General features: G+C 45.3%; 1 protein-coding gene across 2 annotated transcripts; it reads left to right on the forward strand.

The window, feature by feature from the left end:
- The first annotated feature begins 1,109 nt into the window (after positions 1-1,109).
- On the forward strand, positions 1,110-24,492 carry F2 (coagulation factor II, thrombin). Of its 2 annotated transcripts, none has more exons than XM_036860733.1 (14): positions 1,110-1,270; positions 1,652-1,815; positions 2,514-2,538; positions 2,775-2,825; positions 4,266-4,371; positions 4,474-4,610; positions 6,606-6,920; positions 7,266-7,394; positions 7,489-7,615; positions 8,137-8,304; positions 8,833-9,006; positions 9,293-9,474; positions 24,004-24,074; positions 24,229-24,492. In XM_036860733.1, exons 1-14 carry the CDS (start codon positions 1,192-1,194, stop codon positions 24,370-24,372), a joined length of 1,872 nt encoding a protein of 623 aa, XP_036716628.1. In that variant the 5' UTR covers positions 1,110-1,191; the 3' UTR covers positions 24,373-24,492. The 2 variants fall into 2 exon arrangements, with proteins under 2 accessions (XP_036716628.1, XP_036716629.1); XM_036860734.1 differs by having other exon boundaries at positions 8,890-9,006.
- Positions 24,493-26,265: the final 1,773 nt, after the last annotated feature.

Consider the following 26,265-nt stretch of genomic DNA (forward strand, 5'->3'; position numbering starts at 1 on the left):
GTAAGCTAAACCTCAATTTTTAAAATATATAGAAAAATAGGAATGAATATATATGTGTAATGTAAATATATATATAAATATATATATAGGAACTGGGCCACCCAGGCATTAAGCTGATTCGTGGGAGTCGAGTCCTGGTCCTCAGTTCTCTGCCAACCCTCCCTCCCCTGCTCTGCACCGGGCCGCTCCCTGTGATCTTCCCAGACTGTACATGTCCGCAGTCCAGACCCTGAACGGCCGGGCCCGCAGGACAGCGAGGCGAGAACCTGTGCTCCCTGTGTTCTGCTCTTTGGCCCTCTGTCCTAATTAGACCCAGGACTAATATTTACCTTTCATACTGCGAACTGGAAGTGGGGGAGGGCTGGGCAGGGGTAGTGTGGGACCAGCAACCACTCTAGGCCTGGCACGGGGCAGTTAGGCAGGGGGAGAGGGAGGGCCCTGCCGTGGAGACCAGGGATTTGAGCTGCCCCTGTTCCGGGGCAGGCTGCATCCTGGGAGACCTGGGAGAGAAAATAGACCAGAGGGCTTGGCTCCTCCTCCCAGGCAACCACCACACACAAGCACACCCCCCTGGCTCCCAGACAAGGAAGAGGGGAAACGGGACCCTCCATCAGTGGCTGAGAGGCTGGGGCAAATGCTGGCCGGCCCTGCCCCAGTGTGTCCCGGGATAAGGTGGCCGCTCTCATCTGGCCACACCCTCGCCTCCATTTTCTTACGTGCATGTGGTGATTACAAAAACCTCCCCACTGGTTTACATCCATATAGCTACTCATTATTAAGTTCTTACTGTATATTCATAATCTCCTTTAGTCCTCACAACAGGATACTCTTCCCACTGTACAGATGAGGAAACAGACACACGAGATCAAAACAACCGTCACCGTGTGCTAGGATTGGAAGGAGCCTCAGGAAGATCTTGTGACCCCACTGGCCCAAGTTCGCCTGTGTCTCTGAGAGGGAGGCGTTGGATGGTGGCTACGCTGGTCTTTGCTCTGGGACTTCCTCCCAGACCACCCATCCCTGGTCCCAGGAGGACCTGTCCTCCCAGATGGCGGGGGCGGACTATCTATCCACCTGTCCCCACGGCCCTGACCTGCTGACCTCTGCCTCCTGGCGGATTTCTTCATGTTAGTTCAACATTAACCCAGAGGGGTCAGGACAAGCCCTCAGAGTCCTGGGAGCGGACACACTATGGCGCACGTCCGAGGCCTGTGGCTACCTGGCTGCCTGGCCCTGGCTGCCCTGTTTAGCCTTGTGCACAGCCAGCATGGTAAGGGGGGCCTGGAAGCTGGGACAGGCTGGCGGACTGGGATGTAGGCCCGTGGGCTGGGGTCCCCTGGCTCGACGGAGAGCACAGGCCCGGCCCCCAGGTGGCTCTCGGCTCACTGTGTCCAGCTTAGGGAAGGAGCCAGGTGCTCAGGGCTGGACAGACAGTGACTACTTCTCTCTTGCAATATGGGGGGTGGGCTGGGGGTGACCCATGAAAGGAGGGGGGCTAGTGGCTGCCGTTAGCAGCCTTTCAGGTCCTGCCACCATCCTAGACACCCCCTTTTTGGAAGCCAGCAGGCAGGCCAGGCTCGCTTCCTGCCCCCATGGTGGCTAAGACAGCCTGGGCCCCTGAGGCCGCTGTCCCACGCCCCTTCTCCCGCAGTGTTCCTGGCCCCTCAGCAAGCACTGTCGCTGCTCCAGCGGGTCCGACGCGCCAACAGCGGCTTCCTGGAGGAGTGGCGGGAGGGCAACCTGGAGCGAGAGTGTGTGGAGGAGCAGTGCAGCCGTGAGGAGGCCTTCGAGGCCCTGGAGTCTCCCAGTGCCACGGTGAGGCCCCAGTGAGGGAGGGCCGGGGGTCCCTCCAAGGGGGCCCAGATGCGGGGGCACCAAGGAGGGGCGCGAGAGCATCACAGCTCTTTGTTGATAACTTCATCTCTGGGCCCCCTTTCCCTGGGCTGCCCTGATGAGCGGCTCAGCCTGTGTAGGAGGCCCCAGTGCCTGGGCTATGTCAAGGCCCCAGGGTACGGTGAGGCTCCGGGACGCTGGGGGGCACGGGGGCCTCCTCAGTCTTCAGACATCTATGTTGGGATCTCTGGAGACCCTGGCCCTGGCCACGTGGCCTCTCAGCTTTAGCTTTGCTGCTGCTTCTGTGCCACCCTTGGGAGGTGGGTCTCTGGTCAGGCCTGGGCCTAGGCCTCAGTGTTCCAGGAGCCCTTTGCAGCTTTCCCTTCCCTGGGGCTCTGCCTGGGCCCCTCTTCTCCAGTCTACCCCACCCAGGGGAATCCCTTTCAATCTTGTCTGGCTGGGGGGCGGGGCAGGAAGGCAGGGAGCTCCCCTCTCCTCAGATACTCTTCTCCGCGGGCTTGGACTTTTAGAAGCAAAAGTAGAAAACTCTGCCACAAACCTCCCCAGAGCATGACCAGTGTAAGGGAAAGGGGAAAGTATAAGGAGAAGACAGGAAGTTTACGAAGAAACAAAACAAAACAGGATCCTACCACAGCCTCACACTCAGCCTTGTTTTTCAGGATGTGTTCTGGGCCAAGTACACAGGTGAGCACTGGGAAGGGTTTGCTCCAGGAAGGGAGTCCTGGGGACCCAAGTTAGGGGGTGCTCCACTCCAGAGAATTTTCTGATCCATCCAATCATCCATTGCTCCACCCACGCCTCTTTCCTTCCTTTCTTCCATGCGCGTCCCTTTCTCTCCGTTTCTGAATGTCGTCCCACCCTTCACTTGAACCTGTCCTATCCCTACCTCAATCTCAATGGTGTTTCTGGGTCTTTTCCAGCTTGTGAGTCGGTGAGGAAACCTCGAGAAAAGCTCATTGAATGTCTGGAAGGTGAGGAACTGACATGAGGGTGTGGGGACAGGATAGGAGGGGACAGCCTGGGAGAAGAGCAGAGTAGGGGTGGGGTAGGAGTTGTGGCCCAGGGGTGGTGGCCTCTAGCAGCTGACATTGCCTTTCTGTTCCTGCGGTCAAGGATGTGTCTTTGCACCTGGCTCTGTGCCTGACAGTCAGTAAGATGATTAATATTGGAGGAACAAATGAATGCACGGGTAATGAAATAATGTTTAAGGCCTCATTCTCATCGGAGCCCCTGCCCCTGCCAATCAGTCTTCCCCATGTCCCCAAGGCAGAGCTTCGATGATGTCACATTCTTTCTCCAAAACCTTGAGTGGCTCCGCATTGCCCCGAGAATAAAGCACAGGCTTCTTAGCCTAGTGAATTTTGCAGGTTCTGATCTTAACCTTCCCTTCCAGCCTTATCTCCCATTGCACCAACCCTGAATCCAGCCCCCCAGCTTGCTGACAGCGAGCACTTCTCTCAACAGGCCAAGATGTTTCTATATCCTGGCCCCTGCTTACATTATCATCTCCCCCTGGAGCAGCCATCAGTGCCTACTGAAAACCCCCCTATCCTTCAAGAATTAGTTCAAATGCCACCACCTTGCTGAGCCTTCAAGGTGCATCCTCCCTCCTCCACAGCATTCTGAATACACCTTTAGTATGACAATAGACCCCACAACATGGAACTCTTTAATCACACTGGCCATGCTTTCATTTGTTAAGTAATTTATTCAATAGACATTTCACTAAGCCCCTGCTGAGTGTCAAGCTCTATGGTTGAGTGCTGGGGATTTTAAGAGAATCAGGGAGCTCACAGTTTCATCAGAAAACAAAAATACAAAACATCAAAGCAATTGATGGAAAAGTTCTGTTTCAGGTGCCAAGAGAATTCCAGGAGAGGGAGCATTTCGTTTGCTGGCAGAATCAAGGACTGCTCCCCAGAAGAAGTAGAGTTTTACTTGGATTTGTGGGATGCACTGATGAATAAATAGGAAAGCATTCCAAGGCAAAGGAAAGAGCACGTGCAAAGGCTCTTAGGCACGAGGAGCTAAGATAAAAGGACACCTAGACCAGGGCCAGATTCGGAGAACCTTGTTCACTTTTTCATTCTGCTGGCTATGAGGAGCCACTGAGTATTAGCTCTATGAGGGCAGGGACCTACTTGACTATGACTGTCTTATTCATTGCTGTGTCCTTAGTACCTGGCATAGTGCCTGTCACATGGTTGTCACACAGTGGGCACTCAGTGAATATTTGGTGACTACAGTTAAATGGATTGTAGAACTGCTGGGTACAGAGGAAGTGCTGAGTAAATGCAGGTTAAGGGTCATGGGCCAGAGGTAGCTTGGAGGGAATGGACCGATAGCGCTTTACTAGGAGAGAAGCGGGGACAAATCCTCAGTGTAGGAGACCTGGGCTGGTGTCTCTGCAGGTAACTGTGCCGAAGGTCTGGGTATGAACTACCGAGGGAACGTGAGCTTCACCCGGTCAGGCATCGAATGCCAGCTGTGGAGGAGTCGCTACCCACATAAGCCGGAGTGAGTGATGGGCAGGCCTGTCTGCCAGGGGGCTGAGAATAGGGGGTGAGGAGACACTGGGGGTGGGAGAGACGCCTTCTGCTGAGCAATTTTCTGTTCCAGAATCAACTCTACCACCCACCCTGGGGCTGACCTGCGGGAGAATTTTTGCCGCAACCCAGATGGCAGCATCACTGGGCCCTGGTGCTACACTACGTTCCCCACTGTGCAGAGGGAGGAGTGCAGCATCCCTGTCTGCGGTGAGCTGGGGGAGATCAGGTGGGCACGGCCAAGGCCCGTGGGTCTTCATGGGCCTGGCAGCACAGGATGGGAATCAAGATCCTGGCTCCCTCTGAGCTGGCGTTAGTTACTGACAACATATTTGGGCTTGTTGGTTAGTGAATTCAGGAGACCAGAGAGAGTTAGCTTCCAGCCTCCCCCCCTCCGTCCACAGCCTTTGCTTCCTTATGATCCAGGATGTGGCCCATTCTAAATATGCTTTACTTCCTGCTTGAGGCATTCTTCCCTCCAGGAAGCCCTTCCTAACCATTTCAGTCCATGTACCCTTTGCCGAGCATCACAGAGCAAGCCTCGTACAGTCCAGCCCTGCATGATTCTGTCATCATTATTTCCCATGATGTGTCAGCTAGCTATAGCCATAATAACGCTGCAAACCCCACAAAACCCACAAAATCACAAACAGCCACAAAAACTGGGGGGCATACACCGATAAGCATTTCTTTCTTTTTTTTTTAAGATTTTTTTTTTTTAATTTTTTTTTTTTTTTTAACTTTGGGTTTATTTATTTATTTATTTTTATGGCTGTGTTGGGTCTTCGCCTCTGTGTGAGGGCTTTCTCCAGCCGTGGCAAGCGGGGGCCACTCTTCATCGCGGTGCGCGGGCCCCTCATTATCGCGGCCTCTCTTGTTGCGGAGCACAGGCTCCAGACGCGCAGGCTCAGTAATTGTGGCTCACGGGCCCAGTTGCTCCGCGGCATGTGGGATCTTCCCAGACCAGGGCTCGAACGCGTATTCTCTGCATTGGCAGGCAGATTCTCAACCACTGCGCCACCAGGGAAGCCCAAGATTTTTTTTTTGATGTGGACCATTTTTAAAGTCTTTATTGAATTTGTTACAATATTGCTCCTGTTTTGGTTTTTTGGCCATGAGACATGTGGGATCTTAGCTCCCCGACCAGGGATCGAACCCACACCCCCTGTATTGGAAGGGGAGGTCTTAACCACTGGACCTCCAGGGAAGTCCCACATTTATTTCTTATGTGTCTGAGGTTCAGCTGGGGTGGCTCTGCTGATCTCAGCTGCACTCGCTCACGCGTCTGTGGGGTCCAGATGTAGGCTGGGCTCGGCTGGTGGCCCTACATCAAATAATCAGTCCAGCTGAGCTTGGCTCCTTGTGTGGGTGGGTCCATGTCTGCTCCATGTGTACTCATTGTGGGGGGAGGCTGAAAGGCAGCAGCTTCTTCCATGGGGGTGGCAGAAATACCAAGCAGTGAGCAGACACACATCTTTAAACCTAGGCTCAGAACTGGCAGAGTCAGCTCTGCCCACACGCCATTGGCCAAAGCAAGTCCCATGATCAAGGCCAAGGTCAAGAGGTGGACCTTTACACCTTTGCTTGTAAAATAACAGGGCAGAGGATGTGGATCCAGGTGGATCCAGGTAGGAGTAAAGAATTAGTGCCAGTAACTCAATCTACCAAACATGGGTTGCTCTTCTTTGTCCTTCATGCATCCCTGTAGGACCCAATGCTGGATGCTGGGGCCAGTCTTAGAGCGAGTTGCCAATCATAGTAACAAAAACAGCTACAGTTTACCAAGCCCCCACCCCGAACACCTATGATAAATATGTTGCAGGCATGCTGAAACTGACCTACTGCCTGTGTAGACATCCTCAGTGGATCCCAGCTATCTTTCCTACTGTGCCCTTGTGAAAACACAGAATCCTTAAACTCCAGGCAGTCACTACCAATAGATTACAGATAGCCCAGGAGATGAAACCTGGTTACTATCTCTGGCTTATAATGCACCAGACCCTTATGCCATATCTTTTGTTTAAATCTCTCAATAACCCTGCAAAAATGCATTAGTAATCCCTTTCACAGGCAAGCAGACTGCGGCTCAGAGAGGATAAGTGACTTGAGGTCTATAGGATAAAGGCCGAAAGGCAGGGATTCACATCCTTTCTGGCTCCATGTGTGGTCCCACCCACTCTGCTCCTCTGTTTCCTCACCCACCAGGCCAGGAGCGAGTCACTGTGGAGCTGACCCCAAACTCCGGAGACTTCACAGTGAATCTGTCACCTCAATCGGAAATGTGCATCCCTGATCGCGGCCAGCAGTACCAGGGGCACCTGGCGGTGACCACACATGGGTCTCCCTGCCTTGCCTGGGCCAGCGAGCGGGCCAAGGCCCTGAGCAAGGACCAGGACTTCAACCCGGCTGTCCCACTGGTGGAGAACTTCTGCCGCAACCCAGACGGGGATGCGGAGGGCGCGTGGTGCTACGTGGCCGGAGAGCCTGGCGACTTTGAGTACTGCGACCTGGACTATTGCGGTGAGAGGGCAGGGCAGGGGGCATGAGACAGAGGACACAGCCTGGAGGGAATAACAAGAACGGTACCTCCCCTGATCTAAGGCTTACCACCTGATCTGAGGCTTACCACTCACCAGTGAGTGCATTCATGACACCTGACATTAACCAGGTGGTTGTAATCCTAGCTCCACCTTACAGCTGAGGAAACGGAGCCCCACGGGGTTTGGTTTCCTAGTAACGCAGGTGCGCCTGCGCTCTTAACCTCTACACCAAACGATCTCCGCGGCTGGCTGGGGGCTTGGGGAGGTCAGAGGGTGGGTGAGGAATGGCCTGGCCCAGCCGCAGCTGGTGTCTGGGTCCCCGCAGAGGAGCCGGTGGATGAGGAGGTGGGATATGGGCTAGGCGAGGAACCGGATGCGGCCATAGAGGGGCGCACCGCCGCGGACAAGTTTCAGCCCTTCTTCAACGAGAGGACCTTCGGCTCCGGGGAGGCAGGTCAGGCGGCGGCCGGAGGGGCGCGGGGCCGCGGCATGGGGGCGGGGGCGGGTGTTGCAGCGCTTGGCCCCTCATGGTCCCACTGGCTCTGCAGACTGTGGCCTGCGGCCTCTGTTCGAGAATAAGTTGGTGCAGGACAAAACGGAACAGGAGCTGTTCGATTCCTACATCGAGGGCCGCATCGTGGAGGGCCGGGATGCGGAGATCGGCCTGGCGCCCTGGTGCGTGCTCCCTGCCCCCACCGACCCCTTCCGCACCCGCATCCCGCGCCCTGGGAGACTCCTCCGCCCTCACAGGTCTAGGCTCCACAGACAACCTAGCCCAGCACCAACATCTCATCGAACCCTCACCGCCGCCTTTTGAGATTGGGTTTGCTACTTCTCCAAAGCAGATGGTGAAGCTGAGGGTCAGAGCGCTTAAGTGACTCGCCTCAGTGGTGCTGCTAGTGAATGGGTTACACAGCAGGACTAGATTCCTGTTCTTCTGACCCCAGAGCTGTGCTAAGCTGTGCCAACTCTGGCCTGGAAGAAGCTTGATGAGGGCAGGGGGGGTGCAAAAAGCAGGTGGCAGCTCCTCAGTGGCACATATATGCCGCGGTCCCCAAGGACGGGAGGGTCAAGCTGGGGTCTGGGCCCAGCAGGTAGCTCTGTCCAGTTAGTTCTTAAACCTGGGACTTTGCGCTTGTAGGGCTGGTGGAGGGGCAGCCCTCCCACCTCCTAATGCTTCCCACTTCTTCTCCCAGGCAGGTGATGCTTTTCCGGAAGAGTCCCCAGGAGCTGCTGTGCGGGGCCAGCCTCATCAGTGACCGCTGGATCCTCACCGCTGCCCACTGTCTTCTGTACCCGCCTTGGGACAAGAACTTCACTGCGAATGACCTTCTGGTGCGCATTGGCAAGCACTCCCGCACCAGGTACAGAAGTGGGGGCCCGTGCGTGTCTGGCAGGGGTCTGAGCCCCCCGAGTGACTGTGAGGGGCTCTGGTGACCCTGGGCCACGAGAGATATGTCTGTACATCTCCCACAATAGAAAACCCGATAGGCTCTGCTGTAAAGTCTATATGGCCACGTCCTGACTGAAGCTTGGACCTGGGGACAGAGAAACTAAGCCTTTGCAGAGAGCAGAATCCTGGCCTGCCCTTAGCACCCTTCCAGGCACCAGAACACGGCCCAGGTGTGACCTCTGATTAGAGGCTGTTTGGATCAGGGCCTACAGGCTGCGTCCCTCCCCCTACCTGCGTGGGCTGTTTGATCCCAAAGCTCTGGGCAACTTCAGGCCAGGAAGAAGCTGCCAGGACAGGAGCCGGCCCTCTCCCCCTCTCTGGTGGCCTGCTGGTTACCCTGACTCCCAGACCCTGAGGGCAGGCAGTTTTCTTCCTCGGGGAACCAGCTGCCCCTCATTGGGTGGCCTACAGCTTCTTTTCTCTGCTGGGGTCTGCACAGCTATGAGCGAAAGATTGAAAAGATCTCCATGCTGGAAAAGATCTACATCCACCCCAGGTACAACTGGAGGGAGAACCTGGACCGGGACATCGCCCTGCTGAAGCTCAAGAAGCCCATCAGCTTCACCGAATATGTCCATCCCGTGTGCCTGCCCGACAAGGAGACAGCAACCAAGTGGGGTGGCCAGAGGGCAGCCGGGGGGTGGCTGGGGGGGCAGCCGTGGGGGTTGGCCAGGGGTCATGTGGTCGGGGGGCAGCCAGGGGGCTGGTAGCTGAGGGCCTGGGCTGGGTTCTGGGCCTGACTCTGACACCCTATTGCCTTGCTGAAGTTCCTTCCCTTTTCCAGGCCTCAGTGTCTTCCTGCACTGGTGTTTTAGATTCAGGTCTCTAAGGGATGGTGTTGGGGCCAGGAGGTTCCTAGACTGGTCTGTTCTCACTCAGTCCTTCTCCTTTCCCCAAAGGTTGCTCCAGGCTGGATACAAAGGGCGAGTGACGGGCTGGGGCAACTTGAGGGAGACGTGGACAACCAATATGGCTGAGGTGCAGCCCAGCGTGCTGCAGGTGGTGAACCTGCCCATCGTGGAGCGGCCGGTCTGCAAGGCCTCCACCCGGATCCGCATCACCGACAACATGTTCTGTGCTGGTAAAGTCCCCTGGGCATGGCTGGGCAGGCGGGAACAGCAGGGCCTCGGGTTAGGAGGATTGAGACACGTGAGTAGCACAGGCCTGGGTTCAAGTCCTGGCTCTATTCCATTAGGCTGTGTGAGGGTTGAGCGAGATAGTGTATTTAAGGTGTTAGGCGTGGTGCTAGTCACTGGTCAAGTTGTCAGTATATGTGAGCCAGACACCAGCCAGAGGCCACGGGTGGAGGAAAAGCCATTCATTCATTCAGTCGTTCAGCAAATATTTACTGAGTGCTTACTGTGGTCCAGGCAGTATTCCAGGGTGTCCATCAAGGACCCTAACAGAGAGGGTCTCCTGTGTCTTCAGAGAGCTTCCTTCCTAGAAGGAGAGTGTGTCAATAAGCAGATCTAGAATAGCAATCCTGATAGGAGAAAAATGAAGCTGAGTAAGGGAGTGAGAGATGGGGATGGGGCGATCGAGACAGAGTGGTTGGAGAAGGCCTCTCTGAGAAGTGATGTTTAAGCAGAGACTAGAAGACATGAAAGAGTGAGCCAGTCTAGAGGAAGTGCACTCCAGACTTGCAGGGACAGCAGGTACAAAGGCCCTGAGGTGGGAGCATGCTTGGCGTGTCTGAGGAGCAGCAGGGAGGCCTGTGTGGCTGGAGGGCAGTAAACACAGGAAGGGCAGCATTGGAAGAGGGGAGAGAGGTGGGCAGGCAGGGGATGGGTGCTTCCTTCAGGGCCTTGAAGGACTTTGGCTTTTATTGAGATAGGACATTATTGGAGACTTTGGGGCAGGTGAGTAAACGATCTAACTTAATTTTTAAATTTTTAAAAATTTTAGGTGATTTCAGACTCACAGAAAAGTTGCAAAAATAATACAAAGAATTCCTTTATACCGTCATCCAGATTCTGCCACCTCCTTTGTGTGTGTGTGTTCTGTGTGTGTGTGTATTTATACACACACATATACACACTATTTGAGACTAAATTGTACATATGTTGCCTTTTTTACCCATACACTTAAGTATTTCCAAAAAAACAGGGATGTTCTCTGCCATAACCACAGTACATTTATTAAATCAAGAAATTAATAATGAAAAAAGAAATTAATAATGATATAATACCTTTGTCTAATTTTTAGACTTCATTTAAATGTTTTCCAGTTGTCCTACTTACTGATGTCTTTTTTAGCAAAAGAAAAAAAAAACGTTTTTCCCACCCAGGATCCAGTCCAGGATCACACACTGTACTCAGTTGTCAGTCTTTGTCTTTCATGATTTAGACATATTTGACATGTATAGGCCAGTTATTCTGTAGATTGGCCTCAGTTTGGCTTTCTCTAAGGTTTCCTAATGATCAGATTCAAGCTAAGTGATGTTGTGTCCTTTTCAGGCATATGATGTCTCTGTCCCATAACTGGTGAGATTAACTCTGACCTCTTGGTTAAGGTGGTGTCTGCATCTGCCATGTTTCTCACTGTAAAGTTCTGTTTTCCTTTTTAAGACTAATAAATATCTTGTGGGGAGAAAGTTGAATACTGTCTGTCCTGTTTCTCATCAAATTGTTCTCCTAACTCTGGTAGCTGCCAAATGGTGATTTTCTAATTCTGTCATTCCTTCTACATTTATTAGTTATCATCTTACTGTAGAAGAATTTTCTTTCACTTTGTCACTGTGGACTCATGGGTCCTTTCTTTATTCTAAGGACTATAATTTGTTACTATCATTATTATAATGTTCAAATTATCCCAGGTTTGGCCAGTGGGAGTCAAAGAAAAAACAAACAACCTGGCTTCTGTGAATTTTGGAGATGTCCTGTCAATCTCTGAGTACTTTCTTACTTTCAGCACAGCAAGATGTTCTAGGTTCATCCTACTTGCCTTCTAGTGGAGAATGGTATTTAGAAACCAAGTTCTGGGTGCCAGGTGTGCACATTGTTACTGGGGTGTCATTGCTCCTAGGCCCTCTTAGCAGACAGAACTAGAAAATACATGTATTATGCATATACCTAAATCTATGTCTGTTCTTTCTATCTATTTATCTATCTAAAACCATGAGATGACACTGAAACCTCCCATTGCAATGCAATAGGATTTTTTTTTTAAACATCTTTACTGGAGTATAATTGCTTTACAATGGTGTGTTAGTTTCTGCTTTATAACAAAGTGAATCAGCTATACATATACATATATCCCCATATCTCCTCCCTCTTGCGTCTCCCTCCCTATCCCACCCCTCTAGGTGGTCACAAAGCACTGAGCTGATCTCCCTGTGCTATGCGGCTGCTTCCCACTAGGTATCTGTTTTACATCTGGTAGTATATATAAGTCCATGCCACTCTCTCACTTCGTCCCAGCTTACCCTTCCCCCTCCCCACGTCCTCAAGTCCATTCTCTACATCTGCATCGTTATTCCTGTCCTGCCCCTAGGTTCTTCATAACCATTTTTTTCCCCTTTAGATTCCATATATATGTGTTAGCATACGGTATTTGTTTTTCTCTTTCTGACTTACTTCACTCTGTATGACAGACTCTAGGTCCATCCACCTCACTACAAATAACTCAATTTCGTTTCTTTTTAAGGCTGAGTAATATTCCATTGTATATATGTACCACATCTTCTTTATCCATTCATCTGTCGATGGACACTTAGGTTACTTCCATGTCCTGGCTGTTGTAAATAGAGCTGCAATGAACATTGTGGTACATGACTCTTTATGAATTATGGTTTTTATATGCCCAGTAGTGGGATTGCTGGGTCATATGGTAGTTCTATTTTTAGTTTTTTAAGGAACTTCCATACTGTTCTCCATAGTGGCTGTACCAAATTACATTCCCACCAACAGTGCAAGACGGTTGCCTTTTCTCCACACCCTCTCCAGCATTTATCGTTTGTAGATTTTTTGATGGTGGCCATTCTGACTGGTGTGAGGTGATACCTCATTGTAGTTTTGATTTGCATTTCTCTAATGATTAGTGATGTTGAGCATTCTTTCATGTGTTTGTTGGCCATCTGTATACCTTCTTTGGAGAAATGTCTATTTAGGTCTTCTGCCCATTTTTGGATGGGGTTGTTTGTTTTTTGATATTGAGCTGCATGAGCTGCTTGTAAATTTTGGAGATTGGTCCTTTGTCAGTTGCTTCGTTTGCAAATATTTTATCCCATTCTGAGGGTTGTCTTTTCGTCTTGTTTATGGTTTCCTTTGCTGTGCAAAAGCTTTTCAGTTTCATTAGGTCCCATTTGTTTATTTTTGTTTTTATTCCCATTTCTCTAGGAGGTGGGTCAAAAAGGATCTTGCTGTGATTTATGTCACAGAGTGTTCTGCCTATGTTTTCCTCTAAGAGTTTGATAGTGTCTGGCCTTACATTTAGGTCTTTAATCCATTTTGAGTTTATTTTTGTGTATGGTGTTAGGGAGTGTTCTAATTTCATTCTTTTACATGTAGCTGTCCAGTTTTCCCAGCACCACTTACTGAAGAGGCTGTCTTTTTTCCACTGTATATTCTTGCCTCCTTTATCAAAGATAAGGTGACCATATGTGTGTGGGTTTATCTCTGGGCTTTCTATCCTGTTCCATTGATCTATATTTCTGTTTTTGTGCCAGTACCATACTGTCTTTTTTTTTTTTTTTTAAAGGAACTCCTTTATTTATTTATTTATTTATTTATTTATTTTTGGCTGTGTTGGGTCTTCGTTTCTGTGCGAGGGCTTTCTCTAGTTGCAGCAAGCGGGGGCCACTCTTCACCGCAGTGTGCGGGCCTCTCACTATCGCGGCCTCTCTTGTTGCGGAGCACAGGCTCCAGACGCGCAGGCTCAGTAGTTGTGGCTCACGGGCCTAGTTGCTCCACGGCATGTGGGATCTTCCCACACCAGGGCTCGAACCCGTGTCCCGTGCATTGGCAGGCAGATTCTCAACCACTGCGCCACCAGGGAAGCCTCCCTACTGTCTTGATTACTGTTGCTTTGTCTGAAGTCAGGGAGCCTGATTGCTCCAGCTCTGTTTTTCTTTCTCAAGATTGCTTTGGCTATTCGGGGTCTTTTGTGTTTCCATACAAATTGTGAAATTTTTTGTTCTAGTTATATGAAAAATGCCATTGGTAGTTTGATAGGGATTGCATTGAATCTGTAGATTGCTTTGGGTAGTATAGTCATTTTCACAATGTTGATTCTTCCAATCCAAGAACATGGTATATCTCTCCATCTGTTTGTATCATCTTTAATTTCTTTCATCCATGCCTTACAGTTTTCTGCATACAGGTCTTTTGTCTCCTTAGGTAGGTTTATTCCTAGGTATTTTATTCTTTTTGTTACAGTGGTAAATGGGAGTGTTTCCTTAATTTCTCTTTCAGATTTTTCATCATTAGTGTATAGGAATGCAAGAGATTTCTGTGCATTAATTTTGTATCCTGTTACTTTACCATATTCATTGATTAGCTCTAGTAGTTTTCTGGTAGAGTCTTTAGGAGTCTCTATGTATAGTATCATGTCATCTGAAAACAATGACAGCTTTACTTTTTCTTTTCCGATTTGGATTCCTTTTATTTCTTTTTCTCTGATTGCTATAGCTAAAACTTCCAAAACTATGTTGAATAATAGTGGTGCAAGTGGGCAACCTTGTCTTGTTCCTGATCTTAGTGGAAATGGTTTCAGTTGTTCACCATTGAGAACGATGTTGGCTGTGGGTTTGTCATATATGACCTTTATTATGTTGAGGTTAGCTCCCTCTATGCCTACTTTCTGGAAGGTTTTTATCATAAATGGGGGTTGAATTTTATCGAAAGCTTTTTCTGCATCTATTGAGATATCATATGGTTTTTCTCCTTCAGTTTATTAATATGTTGTATCACATTGATTGATTTGCGTATATTGAAGAATCCTTGCATTCCTGGGATAAACCCCACTTGATCATGGTGTACGATCCTTTTAACATACTGTTGGATTCTGTTTGCTAGTATTTTGTTGAGGATTTTTGCATGTATGTTTATCAGTGATATTGGCCTGTAGTTTTCTTTCTTTGTGACATCTTTGGCTGGTTTTGGTATCAGGGTGAGGGTGGCCTCATAGAATGAGTTGGGGAGTGTTCCTCCATCTTGCAATGCAATAGGATTAATTTTAGCTTCTCCTTATTCAGCCTTAGCTTCAGCCTTATTGCTGATATGAAGAAAGTTTTAGTGGTCTGGATAGAAGGTCAAATCAGCCATAACATTCCCTTAAGCCAAAACTTTGAAGCTAGCAGAGATTGATTCATGAGGTTTAGGGAAAGAAGCTGTCTTCATAATATAAAACTACAAGGTAAAGCAACAAGTTATCCAGAAGATTTAGCTAAGATAATTCATGAAAATGACTATACTAAACAACTGATTTTCAATGTAGACAAACAGCCTTATATTGGAAGGAGATGCCATCTAGGGCTTTCATAGTTGGAGAGAAGTCACTGCCTGGCTTCAAAGCTTTAGAGGACAGGCTGGCTCTTTTGTTAGGGGCTGATACAGCTGGCAACTTTAAGTTGAAGCCAATGTTCATTTACCATTCTGAAAATCCTAGGGCCCTTAAGAATTATGCTAACTCTACTCTCCCCGTGCTCTCTAAATGGAACAACAAAGCCTGATGACAGCACATCTGTTTACAACATAGATTACTGAATATTTTAAGCCCACTGTTGAGACCTACTGCTCAGAAAAAAAAGATTCCTTTCAAAATATTCCTTCTTATTGACAATGCACCTGGTTACCCAAGAACTGTGATGAAGACATACCACAAGATTAACGTTGTTTTCATGCCTGCTAACACAACGTCCATTCTGCAGCCCATGGATTAAGGAGTAATTTTTTCTTTCAAGTCTTATTATCTTAATGAATACATTTCATAAGGCTAAAGCTGCCATAGATAGTGATTCCCCTGATGGATCTGGGCAAAGGAAATTGAAAACCTTCTGGAAAGGATTCACCATTCTAGATGCCATTAAGAACATTTGTGATTTCAATGGAACAGGATAGAAAGCCCAGAGATAAACCCACACACCTATGGTCAACTAATCTATGACAAAGGAGGCAAGGATATACAATGGAGAAAAGACAGTTTCAGTAAGTGATGCTGGGAAAACTGGACAGCTACATGTAAAAGAATGAAATTAGAACACTCCCTAACACCGTACACAAAAATAAACTCAAAATGGATTAGAGACCTAAATGTAAGACCGGACACTATAAAACTCTTAGAGGAAAACATAGGAAGAACACTCTTTGACATAAATCACAGCAAGATCTTTTTTGATCCACCTCTTAGAGTAATGGAAATAAAAACAAAAATAAATGGGACCTAATGAAACTTAAAAGCTTTTGCAAAGCAAAGGAAACTACAATCAAGACGAAAAGACAACCCTCAGAATGGAGAAATATTTGCAAACGAATCAATGGACAAAGGATTAATCTCCAAAATATATAAATAGCTCATGCAGCTCAATATTAAAAAAAGCAAACAACCCAATCCAAAAATGGGCAGAAGACCTAAATAGACATTTCTCCAAAGAAGACATACAGATGGCCAAGAAGCACATGAAAAGCTGCTCAACATCACTAATTATTAGAGAAATGCAAATCAAAACTACAATGAGTTATCACCTCACACCAGTTAGAATGGGCATCATCAGAAAATCTACAAACAACAACTGCTGGAGTGGGTGTGGAGAAAAGGGAACCCTCTTTCACTGTTGGTGGGAATGTAAATTGATACAGCCATTATGGAGAACAGTGTGGAGGTTCCTTAAAAAACTAAATAGAATTACCATATGACCCAGCAATCCCGCTACTGGGCATATACCCAGAGAAAACCATAATTCAAAAAGACACATGCACCCCAATGTTCATTGCAGCACTATTTACAATAGCCAGGTCATGGAAGCAACCTAAATGCCCGTCGACAGACGAATGGATAAAGAAGATGTGGTACATATATACAATGGACTGTTACTCAGCCATAAAAAGAAATGAAATTGGGTCTTTGTAGAGCCATGGATGAATCTAGAGACTGTCATACAGAGTGAAGTAAGTCAGAAAGAGAAAAACAAAATATCGTTATATTAACACATATATGTGAAACCTAGAGAAATGGTACAGATGAACTGGTTTGCAGGGCAGAAATAGAGACACAGGTGTAGGAAACAAACGTATGGATACCAAGGGGGGAAATTGGCGGGGGTGGTGGTGGTGGTGGGATGCACTGGGAGATTGGGATTGACATGTATACACTAGTATGTATAAAATAGATAACTAAAAAAAAAATAAATAAATAAAATAAAATAAAATAAAATAAAATAGATAACTAATAAGAACCTGCTGTATAAAAAAACAAAATAAAATTCAAATATTCAAAAAAAAATTTATGATTTCATGGAAAAAGGTCAAAATATCAATATGAACAGGAGTTTAGAAGAAGTTGTTCCAACCCTCATGGATGACTTTGAGGGGTTCAAGACATCAGTGGAGGAAATAACTGCAGATGTGGTGAAAATAGCAAGAGAACTAGAATTAGAAGTGGAGCCTGAAGATGTGACTGAATTGCTGCCATCTTACGATAAAACTTTAACGGATAAGGAGAAAGTGGTTTCTTGCGATGGACTCTATTGCTGCTAAAAATGCTGTGAAGATTGTTGAAATGACAACAAGGGATTTAGAACATTATGTAAACTTAGTTGATAAAGCAGTGGTAGGGTTTGAGAGGATTGACTCCTAGTTTGAAGGAAGTTCTTCTGTGGGTAAAATGCTATCAAATAGCACTGCATGCTGCAGAGAAATTGTTCTTGAAAGGAAGAGTCCATCAGTGGGGCAAACTTCATTGTTGTCTTATTTTAAAACATTGCCGTGGCCACCCCATCTTCAGCACCACCACCCTGATCAGTCAGCAGCCATCCACATGGAGGCAAGACCCTCCACCAGCAAAAAGGTTACAATTTGCTGGAGGTTCAAATGACGGTTAGCATTTTTTAGCAACAAAATATTTTTTTTTTATTAAGGTGTAGTTGATGTACAATAAGTTTTAGGTATACAACATAATGATTCACAATTTTAAAGGTTATATTCCATTTATAGTTATAAAATATTGACTGTATTCCCTGTTTGTACAGTATATCCTTGTAGATTATTTATTTTATACATAGTAGTTTGTATGCAACAAAATATTTTTAAATTCAAGTATGTGTATATATATTTTTTATTCATTTATTTAGTTATTTTTGGCTGTGTTGGGTCTTCGTTGTTTCACGCGGGCTTTCTGTAGTTGTGGTGAGCGGGGGCTACTCTTCGTTTGGTGCGCGGGCTTCTTACTGCAGTGGCTTCTCTTGTTGCGGAGCATGGGCTCTAGGCGCACGGGCTTCAGTAGTTGTGGCTTGCGGGCTCTAGAGCACAGGCTCAGTAGTTGTGGCGCATGGGCTTAGTTGCTCCACAGCATGTGGGATCTTCCCGGACCAGGGATCGAACCCGTGGCCCCTGCATTGGCAGGTGGATTCTTAACCACTGCGCCACCAGGGAAGTCCTGTATATATTTTTTGACATAATGCTATTGCACTCTTAATAGACTATAGTATACTGTAGACATAACGTTTATATGCACCAAGAAACCAAAAAATTCATATGACTTGCTTTATTGTGGTGGTCTATAACCTAACCCACAGTATCTCCAAGGTGTGCCTGTATTAACATGGTCTAAAAATCAGATTCTTTATACAGGTACACTCAGAGAATGATACTCCCCTTTTCCTCCTGTCCTGTTCCCACCTCCTTCCTTTGCACCCCATTTCCATCCAGGCCCTGCAGTTAACCAGTCTCAGTAGTTTGAGGTTTATTCTTCTTCTGTTTCTTTTTGCACAAATGAGCAGACACATGTATATTTTCTTATTTTCCCTTTTCACAGAGTAGCCACAGTATAGATATTCTTTTGTACTTTGCTTTTTTCACCTAATGTATCCTGAAAATTCATTCCATTTTGGTTATAGAGCTTTTCCTTATTAAAAAAAATTTTATATGTCTGTGAGTCTGTTTCTGTTTTGTAAGTAAGTTCATTTATATCATTTCTTAAGATTCCACATGTAAGTGATATCATATGTTTGTCTTTGTCTGACTTGCTTCATTTAGTATGATAATCTCTAGGTCCATCCATGTTGCTACAAATGGCATTATTTCATTCTTTTTTGTGGCTGAGTAGTATTCCACTGTGTGTGTGTGTGTGTGTGTGTGTGTTCGTGTGTGTGTATATATATATACACACACACACGCACATCTTATATCATCTTTATCCATTCATAGAAAACAAACTTACCACACAAACTTCCCGTTGGTTACCAAAGGGGAAAGGAGAGGGGAGGGATAAATTAGGAATTTGGGATTAGCATATACAAACAACTATATATAAAATAGATAAATAACAAGGTCCTACTGTATAACACAGGGAACTATATTCGATATCTTGTTATAAACTACAATGGAAAAGAATATGAAAAAAATATATGTATAACTGAATTACTGCTGTACACTAGAAACTAACACAGCATTGTAAATCAACTATATTTCAATAAAAAAGAAAATTTTATAGTCACATTAGGAGGATGTATGATAGTGTCTTCAACCATTTCCTGTGTATGGGTATTTAGATTTCCGATATTTTGTAATTGAACATCTTTTTATATGCTTAATGACCATTTTTATATCTTTTTTTGTGAATTGTCCATGTTTTTATGGTCCATTTTTTGGTCCCTCTCCCATCATTTTTAAGGAGTTCTTCATATGTTAGTGATTTAGGCCTCTATTTGTGATATACTTTGCAAATATTTTCTTCCAGTTTCTTTTTCTTTATCCTTTATTATTTTTTGGCCATCCAATTAAATTTTTTTATGTAGTCAAATTTATTAATCTTTCATTTTACTGCACCTGGATTTTGAGTCAGAGTTAAAAGAACCTTCCTTATACCCAGGTCACAGAGAAATTCATTCATATTTTCTTCTAGTACTTGGTTTCATTTTTCTACACTCCGATCTCCGAGTCATTTGGAGTTTATTCTTGCATACGATGTAAGGTATGTATCTAATTTATCTTTTTCTAAATGGCTAATAAGCTGTCTCTATACCATTTATTAAAAACTCTGTCTTTGGGGACTTCCCTGGTGGCGCAGTGGTTAAGAATCCACCTGCCAATGCAGGGGACGCGGGTTCGAGCCCTGGTCCGGGAAGATCCCACATGCTGTGGAGCAACTAAGCCCATGCGCCACAACTACTGAGCCTGTGCTCTAGAGCCCGCGAGCCACAACTACTGAGCCTGCGAGCCACAGCTGCTGAAGCCTGTGTGCCAAGAGCCCATGCTCGCAACAAGAGAAGCCACCACAATGAGAAGCCTGCACACCACAACAAAGAGTAGCCCCCGCTCGCCACAACTAGAGAAAGCCCACATGCAGCAACAAAGACCCAATGCAGCCAAAAATAAATAAATAAAATTTTAAAAATACTAAAAAAAAAAAAAAAAAAAAAAAAATTCTGTCTTTGCCCCAGTAATTTGGGATGTTGCCTTTATCACATACTAGGTTTCTATATGTGCTTAAGTCTGTTTCTGGACATTCTGTTTGGGTCTTCTGGTCTGTTGTCTATTCTGTTAAAATGTTGTCTTGTTTTCATTATAGAGGCTTTAGAGTATGTTTTAATATCTGCTAGAGCTTGTCTTCTCTTGTAGTTTTTCTTTTCCAGTGTTTTCCTTGCAATTCTTGCATGTTTGTTTTTCCACATGAATTTTAGTATCAACTTATCTAGCTCTATAAAAAATTTGTGGGTATTTTTATTGGGATTACATTAAAGTTATAAATTAGGGAGAACTGACTTCTTTTTGATGTTGAGCCATTCTATCCAAGGACAAGATATGTCTTTCAATTTGTTCAAGTCTATATTGTATCTTGTGCTACAGTGTCTTCTCTTATGGTTTTTTTCCTCCTTGGCACCTTATTTTATATATTTGTGTTTTCTTTCTTATTTTTCTTGAGTAAATTAGCTACTGATTGGAAACAAACAAACAAAATACCTAAGAATTTGACTTATTAATTAGGCTTATTATTTTTCTATTTTGTACCTCATTAATTTCTGCTTTGATCTTAATTTTTTTCCCTTATGCTTCCTTTTGGTTCACTTTGCTGTTCTTTTTCTAAAAGCTTTTTGAGCTGCCAATTTGGTCAATTTATTTTTTATTTTATTTTATTTTTAAAATTATTTATTTGGTTGCGCGGGGTCTTAGTTGTGGGTCGCCAGCTCCTTAGTTGTGACACACCGTCCCCTTAGTTGTGGCATGTGAACTCTTAGTTGTGGCACGCATGTGGGATCTAGTTCCCTGACTAGGGATTGAACCCAGGCCCCTTGCATTGGGAGCTCAGAGTCTTATCCGCTGCACCACCAGGGAAGTCCCTGGTTAATTTATTTTTGATCTTTAATTTTTACTGAGTAGGGCTATGAATGGAAAACACCATTCATGGAAAACACTATGTTTGTTTGAATTATTGAATTATGTTTGAATTATTATTTTTTTTTTCGAAACTCTCTAATTTCAGTGTGTATTCTCCTTTCACTCAAGAGTTAATAGGTGGTTTTAAAATTTCCAGATGGGAGGGCCCTTTAGCATTTTGATTTTCAGTTTTGCTGCATTATAATCCAGGAATATAGTTTGTAATATTTCTACTTTATGGAACTGATTTTTCTGAGAACCGTTTGATCAATTTCTGTGAATGTACATGTGTGCTTGAGGTGTGTAGATGTGTTCTCCTTTATCCACGTGTAAAGTTCAATATATATATATATCTCCATAAATGTACCTTATCAGTTGTTATTTAGGTCATTTATATCCTTGTTTATTTTCAGTTCACTTGATATGTCTTGTACTGAGTTTGGTGTGTTGAATTCTGTTATTAATGTATTTCTGTCTATCTCCTTGCATCATTTATAGTCTTTTACTTTATAAAGGCAGTTGCTGTGTTATTTGGTGCAGATATTTATAACTGTTAATTATTCATTGTGAATTGTGGCTTTTAGCACTAAAAGTGTCCTTTATTTTCAACTTCAGCTTCACTATCCCTGCTCTCTGTTTCCATTCTCCTGGTATACTTTTGTCCATCCCTTTAACTTTAGCCTCTATGAATCACTTTGTTTTGTCTCATATATAGCATCATTGAGTCTTGCTTTGTGAGTCGAATTAAAAATCTTTTTGTTTTTTAAAAAGTGAGTTAAGCCCATTCATATTTATTGATATGATTAATAGAATTAGTATCTCATACGATTTTGTTATTTTTATGTATATTATGTTTCATTTACTGTGTTTTATCCCTGTGTGATCTTTTCTTTACTTTTCAAATAATTTCATATATTTAGTAAGGTTTGCATTTTTGTTCTACTCATTATCTTTGGTCTTACACCTTTTTGAAATGCCCTTAGTTTCTTATATTCTTTTAGTTGTTACAATCAGTGAGTTTACTTTCCTCTTTCTCTTCTCCTCTCATACTTTTAGTTGTATTTTTTTCTACTTGTCAGACAGTTAATCAGTCCTTTTGCTGAAGCATTCATCTCCTGGTTGGATGAAGCTTGTCCACTAGTCGATTTTTCAAGAAGGGTTATGGGTATAGAACTTCCTGAGTTTTTATGTGTTTATAACTGGTTTTCTGTAGCCTTGACACCTGAAGCTCAGCATGATTGAATATAAAATCCATGGTTCACATTTTCCTTCCTTGAATTTTTTGAAAATATAGCTTTATTATTGCTTGCTTGGTATGTTGGTTTTGAAATCTGATGCCAGTGTAATTCTTTTGCTTTTATAAGGGAGCTGGGTTTTTTGCTTGGAGGCGTTGAAGGTTTTTTCTTCATCTTTGAAGTCTCAGTTTTTTTTAGGATACGTCTCAGAGTTCAGTGTTTCAGATCAGTTTTGCCAGGTTCCCAGTGGATCCTTTCAATATGCACATCCAATCTTTTATTTCTGTGAAGTTTTCTTGGACTACATTATGCATATTAATTCTGTTCCATTGCTTTCTTTTTCTTCTTGAGGGACTCATTTCTTCAGTCGGAGTTCCATTTCGACCACTTTCTGCTTTTAATTACTTCCCATTGTTTTGTCCATTTATTTTTTTATTTTTATATTTGGCTGCATCAGGTCTTAGTTGCAGCACACAGGATCTTTGTTGCGGTACGCGGGCTCTCTAGTTGAGGCACGCAGGCTCAGTAGTTGTGGCGTGTGGGCTTTGTTGCCCCGCGGCATGTGGGATCTTAGTTCCCTGACCAGGGATCAAACCTGCGTCCCCTGCATTGCAGGAAGGATTCTTTACCACTGGACCACCAGGGAAGTCCCTGTCCATTTATTTTTAATTTTTGAATTAAAAAATTTTTTTGATTTATTTTTATTTATTTTATTTTTGGCTGGGTTGGGTGTTTGTTGCTGCACACGGGCTTTCTCTAGTTGTGGCGAGCGGGGGCTACTCTTCATTGCGGTGCGCGGGCTTCTCATTGCAGTGGCCTCTCCCGTTGTGGAGCATGGGCTCTAGGAGGGTAGGCCTCAGCAGCTGAGGCACACAGGCCCAGCAGCCGTGGCTTGCAGGCTCTAGACACAGGCTCAACAGTTGTGGTGCACGGGCTTAGTTGTTCCACGTCATGTGGGATCTTCCCAGACCAGGGCTTGAACCCGTGTCCCCTGCATTGGCAGGCAGATTCTTAACCACTGTGACATCAGGGAAGTCCCTAATTTTTGAATTTCTGATTCATTCATTTTCACATACCAAAAATTTGCTTGAGGATATTTAATTCAGTTAGTTTTCTTGTTTCATGGTTGTGTTTGGGAAAGAATTTTTGTTAGCTGAGGTATTTTTGTTCTTATTGTTTTCCTATAGTATCTTGGTATAGATCTACTTACTTTTCATCTATTTCATCTATTCATTTTGTAGATTTGGGGTTATTTACAAGATTCCTAATTCATTGCATCCACTTCTTTGATCTAGTGGATATTTTTCCCTCCTCATCTCCACACAAGTTTTGATATTAGATGTACAGTTAGATAAAGTGGTTTGAAGTTTGGGTGTTCTCTGTATTCAAGTTATGTTGAAGGTGTGGTTTTTGTGTAGCTTTGTTGTTGTTCTTCATGTTGTTTGTGGAGGATATGTGGAGATATTTGGATAAAGGTAACTGCCATAATTCTCATTATTCTCTCACCTGTCAGTTTAATGTGTTTTTTTTAAGTCATTCTGCTTATTGGGTGGAGAATGGATTGTAGGCAGCAAAAGTAGAACTAGGGAAACTAGTGGTTCAGGGGAGAGGTGTATGTGATGGGACCAGGTGCAGAAGTGGTGAGGAGTGGTTGGATTGGGGATGTACGTTGAAGATTGAGCTGGCAAGGTTTGCCTAAGAATTGGATGTGTGGGGTGAGGAAATGAGCAGAGTCAAGGATGGCTAGGAGTCGTCACTGGACACTCACCAGCAGTATCTCTTGAAGGGGAGAGTGGCTGGAGTGTGAGCTATACCCCTCCCTGAGTACTGCTGTTTTCTCTCAAGGTTACAAGCCCGGTGAAGGGAAACGAGGGGATGCTTGTGAAGGCGACAGTGGGGGACCCTTTGTCATGAAGGTAAGCTGAGTTCCCAGAAGGCCAGGAGCTGGTGGGTAGATCCTTCTGGGGTGGATGAGGAGGGACCCAAGTTTTCAGAAACAATTGCTTGACAGGGTAATACTGACACTACCTTGGACTTGACTCTATTGGAAATCCCATGTTTCTTCCTCAGAGCCCCTTTAACAACCGCTGGTATCAAATGGGCATCGTCTCATGGGGTGAAGGCTGTGACAGGGATGGAAAATACGGCTTCTACACACATGTGTTCCGCCTGAAGAAGTGGATACAGAAGGTCACTGAACGGTTTGGAAGTTAGGGGGCCACCCACATTCTAGGCTCCTCACTGCAAAATCACAGAAGCCAATCCAGTGAAAGAATTATTTTTGTGGCTTGTTCCTAAAACTATATTTCTCAATAAAAGTGACCCTATCACTGAGCCTCAGTGCTCACAGTGCTGTTCATGGGTAGCTCAGGAAGAGCCAATCCTACTACTGGACAAGCAGGACTTAAAGAATCCACCACCCCTAGAACAGGGTCCAGTGAGAGGGGAGATGGCAGCCTGAATTTATGAGCATTTAAAATGTTCCAGACTTGGGGCTTTAATAGCTTATTTCATTTAATCCTCACAAAAGGTAGTAAACTGAGGCTTGGAGAAGTTCCTTGTCCAAGGTCACATGGCTAAGAAGGGTCAAAGTCTGACTTGAAATATAGGAGATACTGAAGCCTGTGCTTTTAGCCACGCTAGGCTGTGAAGAGCTGTGCTGGGACCAGAGAAGAGGCTGGAGGAGGGTAGGCTAGTGAGGCGGGGAGTAGTTACATCTTTCTTATGTTATTAAAATATCAGATCTGTGCCGCCCAAAGGCTCAGTATTTTAAGTGTCTTCACTCGCGAGGGTTGTGGGATAGCAGTTCTGAGTAGGGGCCCTAGCACCAGACTGCCTGGGTTCATATTCTGGCTCCAGCCTTAAAAGGGATAAACATGGGAATTCCCTGGTGGTCCAGTGGTTAGGACTCCACACTTCTAATGCCAGGGCCCAGGTTCCATCCCTGGTCAGGGAACTAGGATTCCACAAGCCACGCAGCATGACCAAAGGAAAAAAAAAAAAAAAGGGGGATAACCATGGTTAAGTCACTTGACCTCCCTGAGCCTCGGTTCCCTTAGTATAAGATGTATATAATGACATTACTTACCTAATAAGGTTTTGAGGATTAAATGAGGCCATTTGCATGTGTACTTAGCAAAATGCCTGGTACCTGGTCAGCTCCCCGTTAAGTCGCTGCTGCTTTTATTCTCACTACTGCCTGGCCTGGTGAAAGTTCCTCTGCCACTTTCCCACTTCCCTCTCTGGTCTCTGAAATAGCATAGTGTTGAAGTTGCTGCTTCCTGGAGTTTCTACTCTCACAGCAGTTATCAGACTTGAGTAATTTGTTTTTCAGAGAAATGGGAACAAGAAGATGTAGAAGTAGATTCTTACAGGGTTTGGGCAAAATCTTAGGAGTCACAGAACTTTCAAAATGCCTTTTCACAGCACATTCTTCAAGGTTACTGCTGGCAGAGGTTACTGTCTGGGATGGAGCACGGCTCTGAAACATCGTTGCCCTTCCATGTATCTCCAGAGTTTCTGGCTGACATTGGTGTATTGCTCTTCCTGTTGGGTGCATTTATGACTCGGGGAAGGAGGCACTACAGCCTACGATAACGTGTGACAGCGAGTTGCCACTGGTGTGAGGTGCTGATCACTTGGTGACCGTCTGGAGGACTGTTGAGAAGTCTCACCCCTGGGCTTGGAGGGGGGGTGGAGGACGGGTGCCTTGTGGTCACCTTCTCGGCCTAGGATCTAAGATCTTTAGATATCATGGCTTAAAGCAGGAAGGGACTTAAGGTAGGTAACCTTTACCCCCCTCCCCTCCCCTTTTTTTCCATTCCCATTTTTTAATACATCAGGAAAGAGAGAATTAGGACTGAGTTCTAATTCTTCCTCATTCTTCGGTTCTAGTTGACCAGAAAGCAGGGTAAAACTGGGAACTCAGTGAGCTTGCAGGATCTTGACAGCCCTGAGCTTTAACCAGAGCAGGGGGAAGGGATTAAAAGTTAGTTGTAATACCCCAAAATCTGGTTTTTAAACAAGGGCGCACGTTCTCACAAGACTGCTGGACTTTGGTTTTTCAAATTAGCTGTGCTAATTCCAGACCCAAGCACAGCCATTCTT

This window comes from Balaenoptera musculus, chromosome 8 (assembly GCF_009873245.2).
Source record: "Balaenoptera musculus isolate JJ_BM4_2016_0621 chromosome 8, mBalMus1.pri.v3, whole genome shotgun sequence".
NCBI lineage: Eukaryota > Metazoa > Chordata > Mammalia > Artiodactyla > Balaenopteridae > Balaenoptera > Balaenoptera musculus.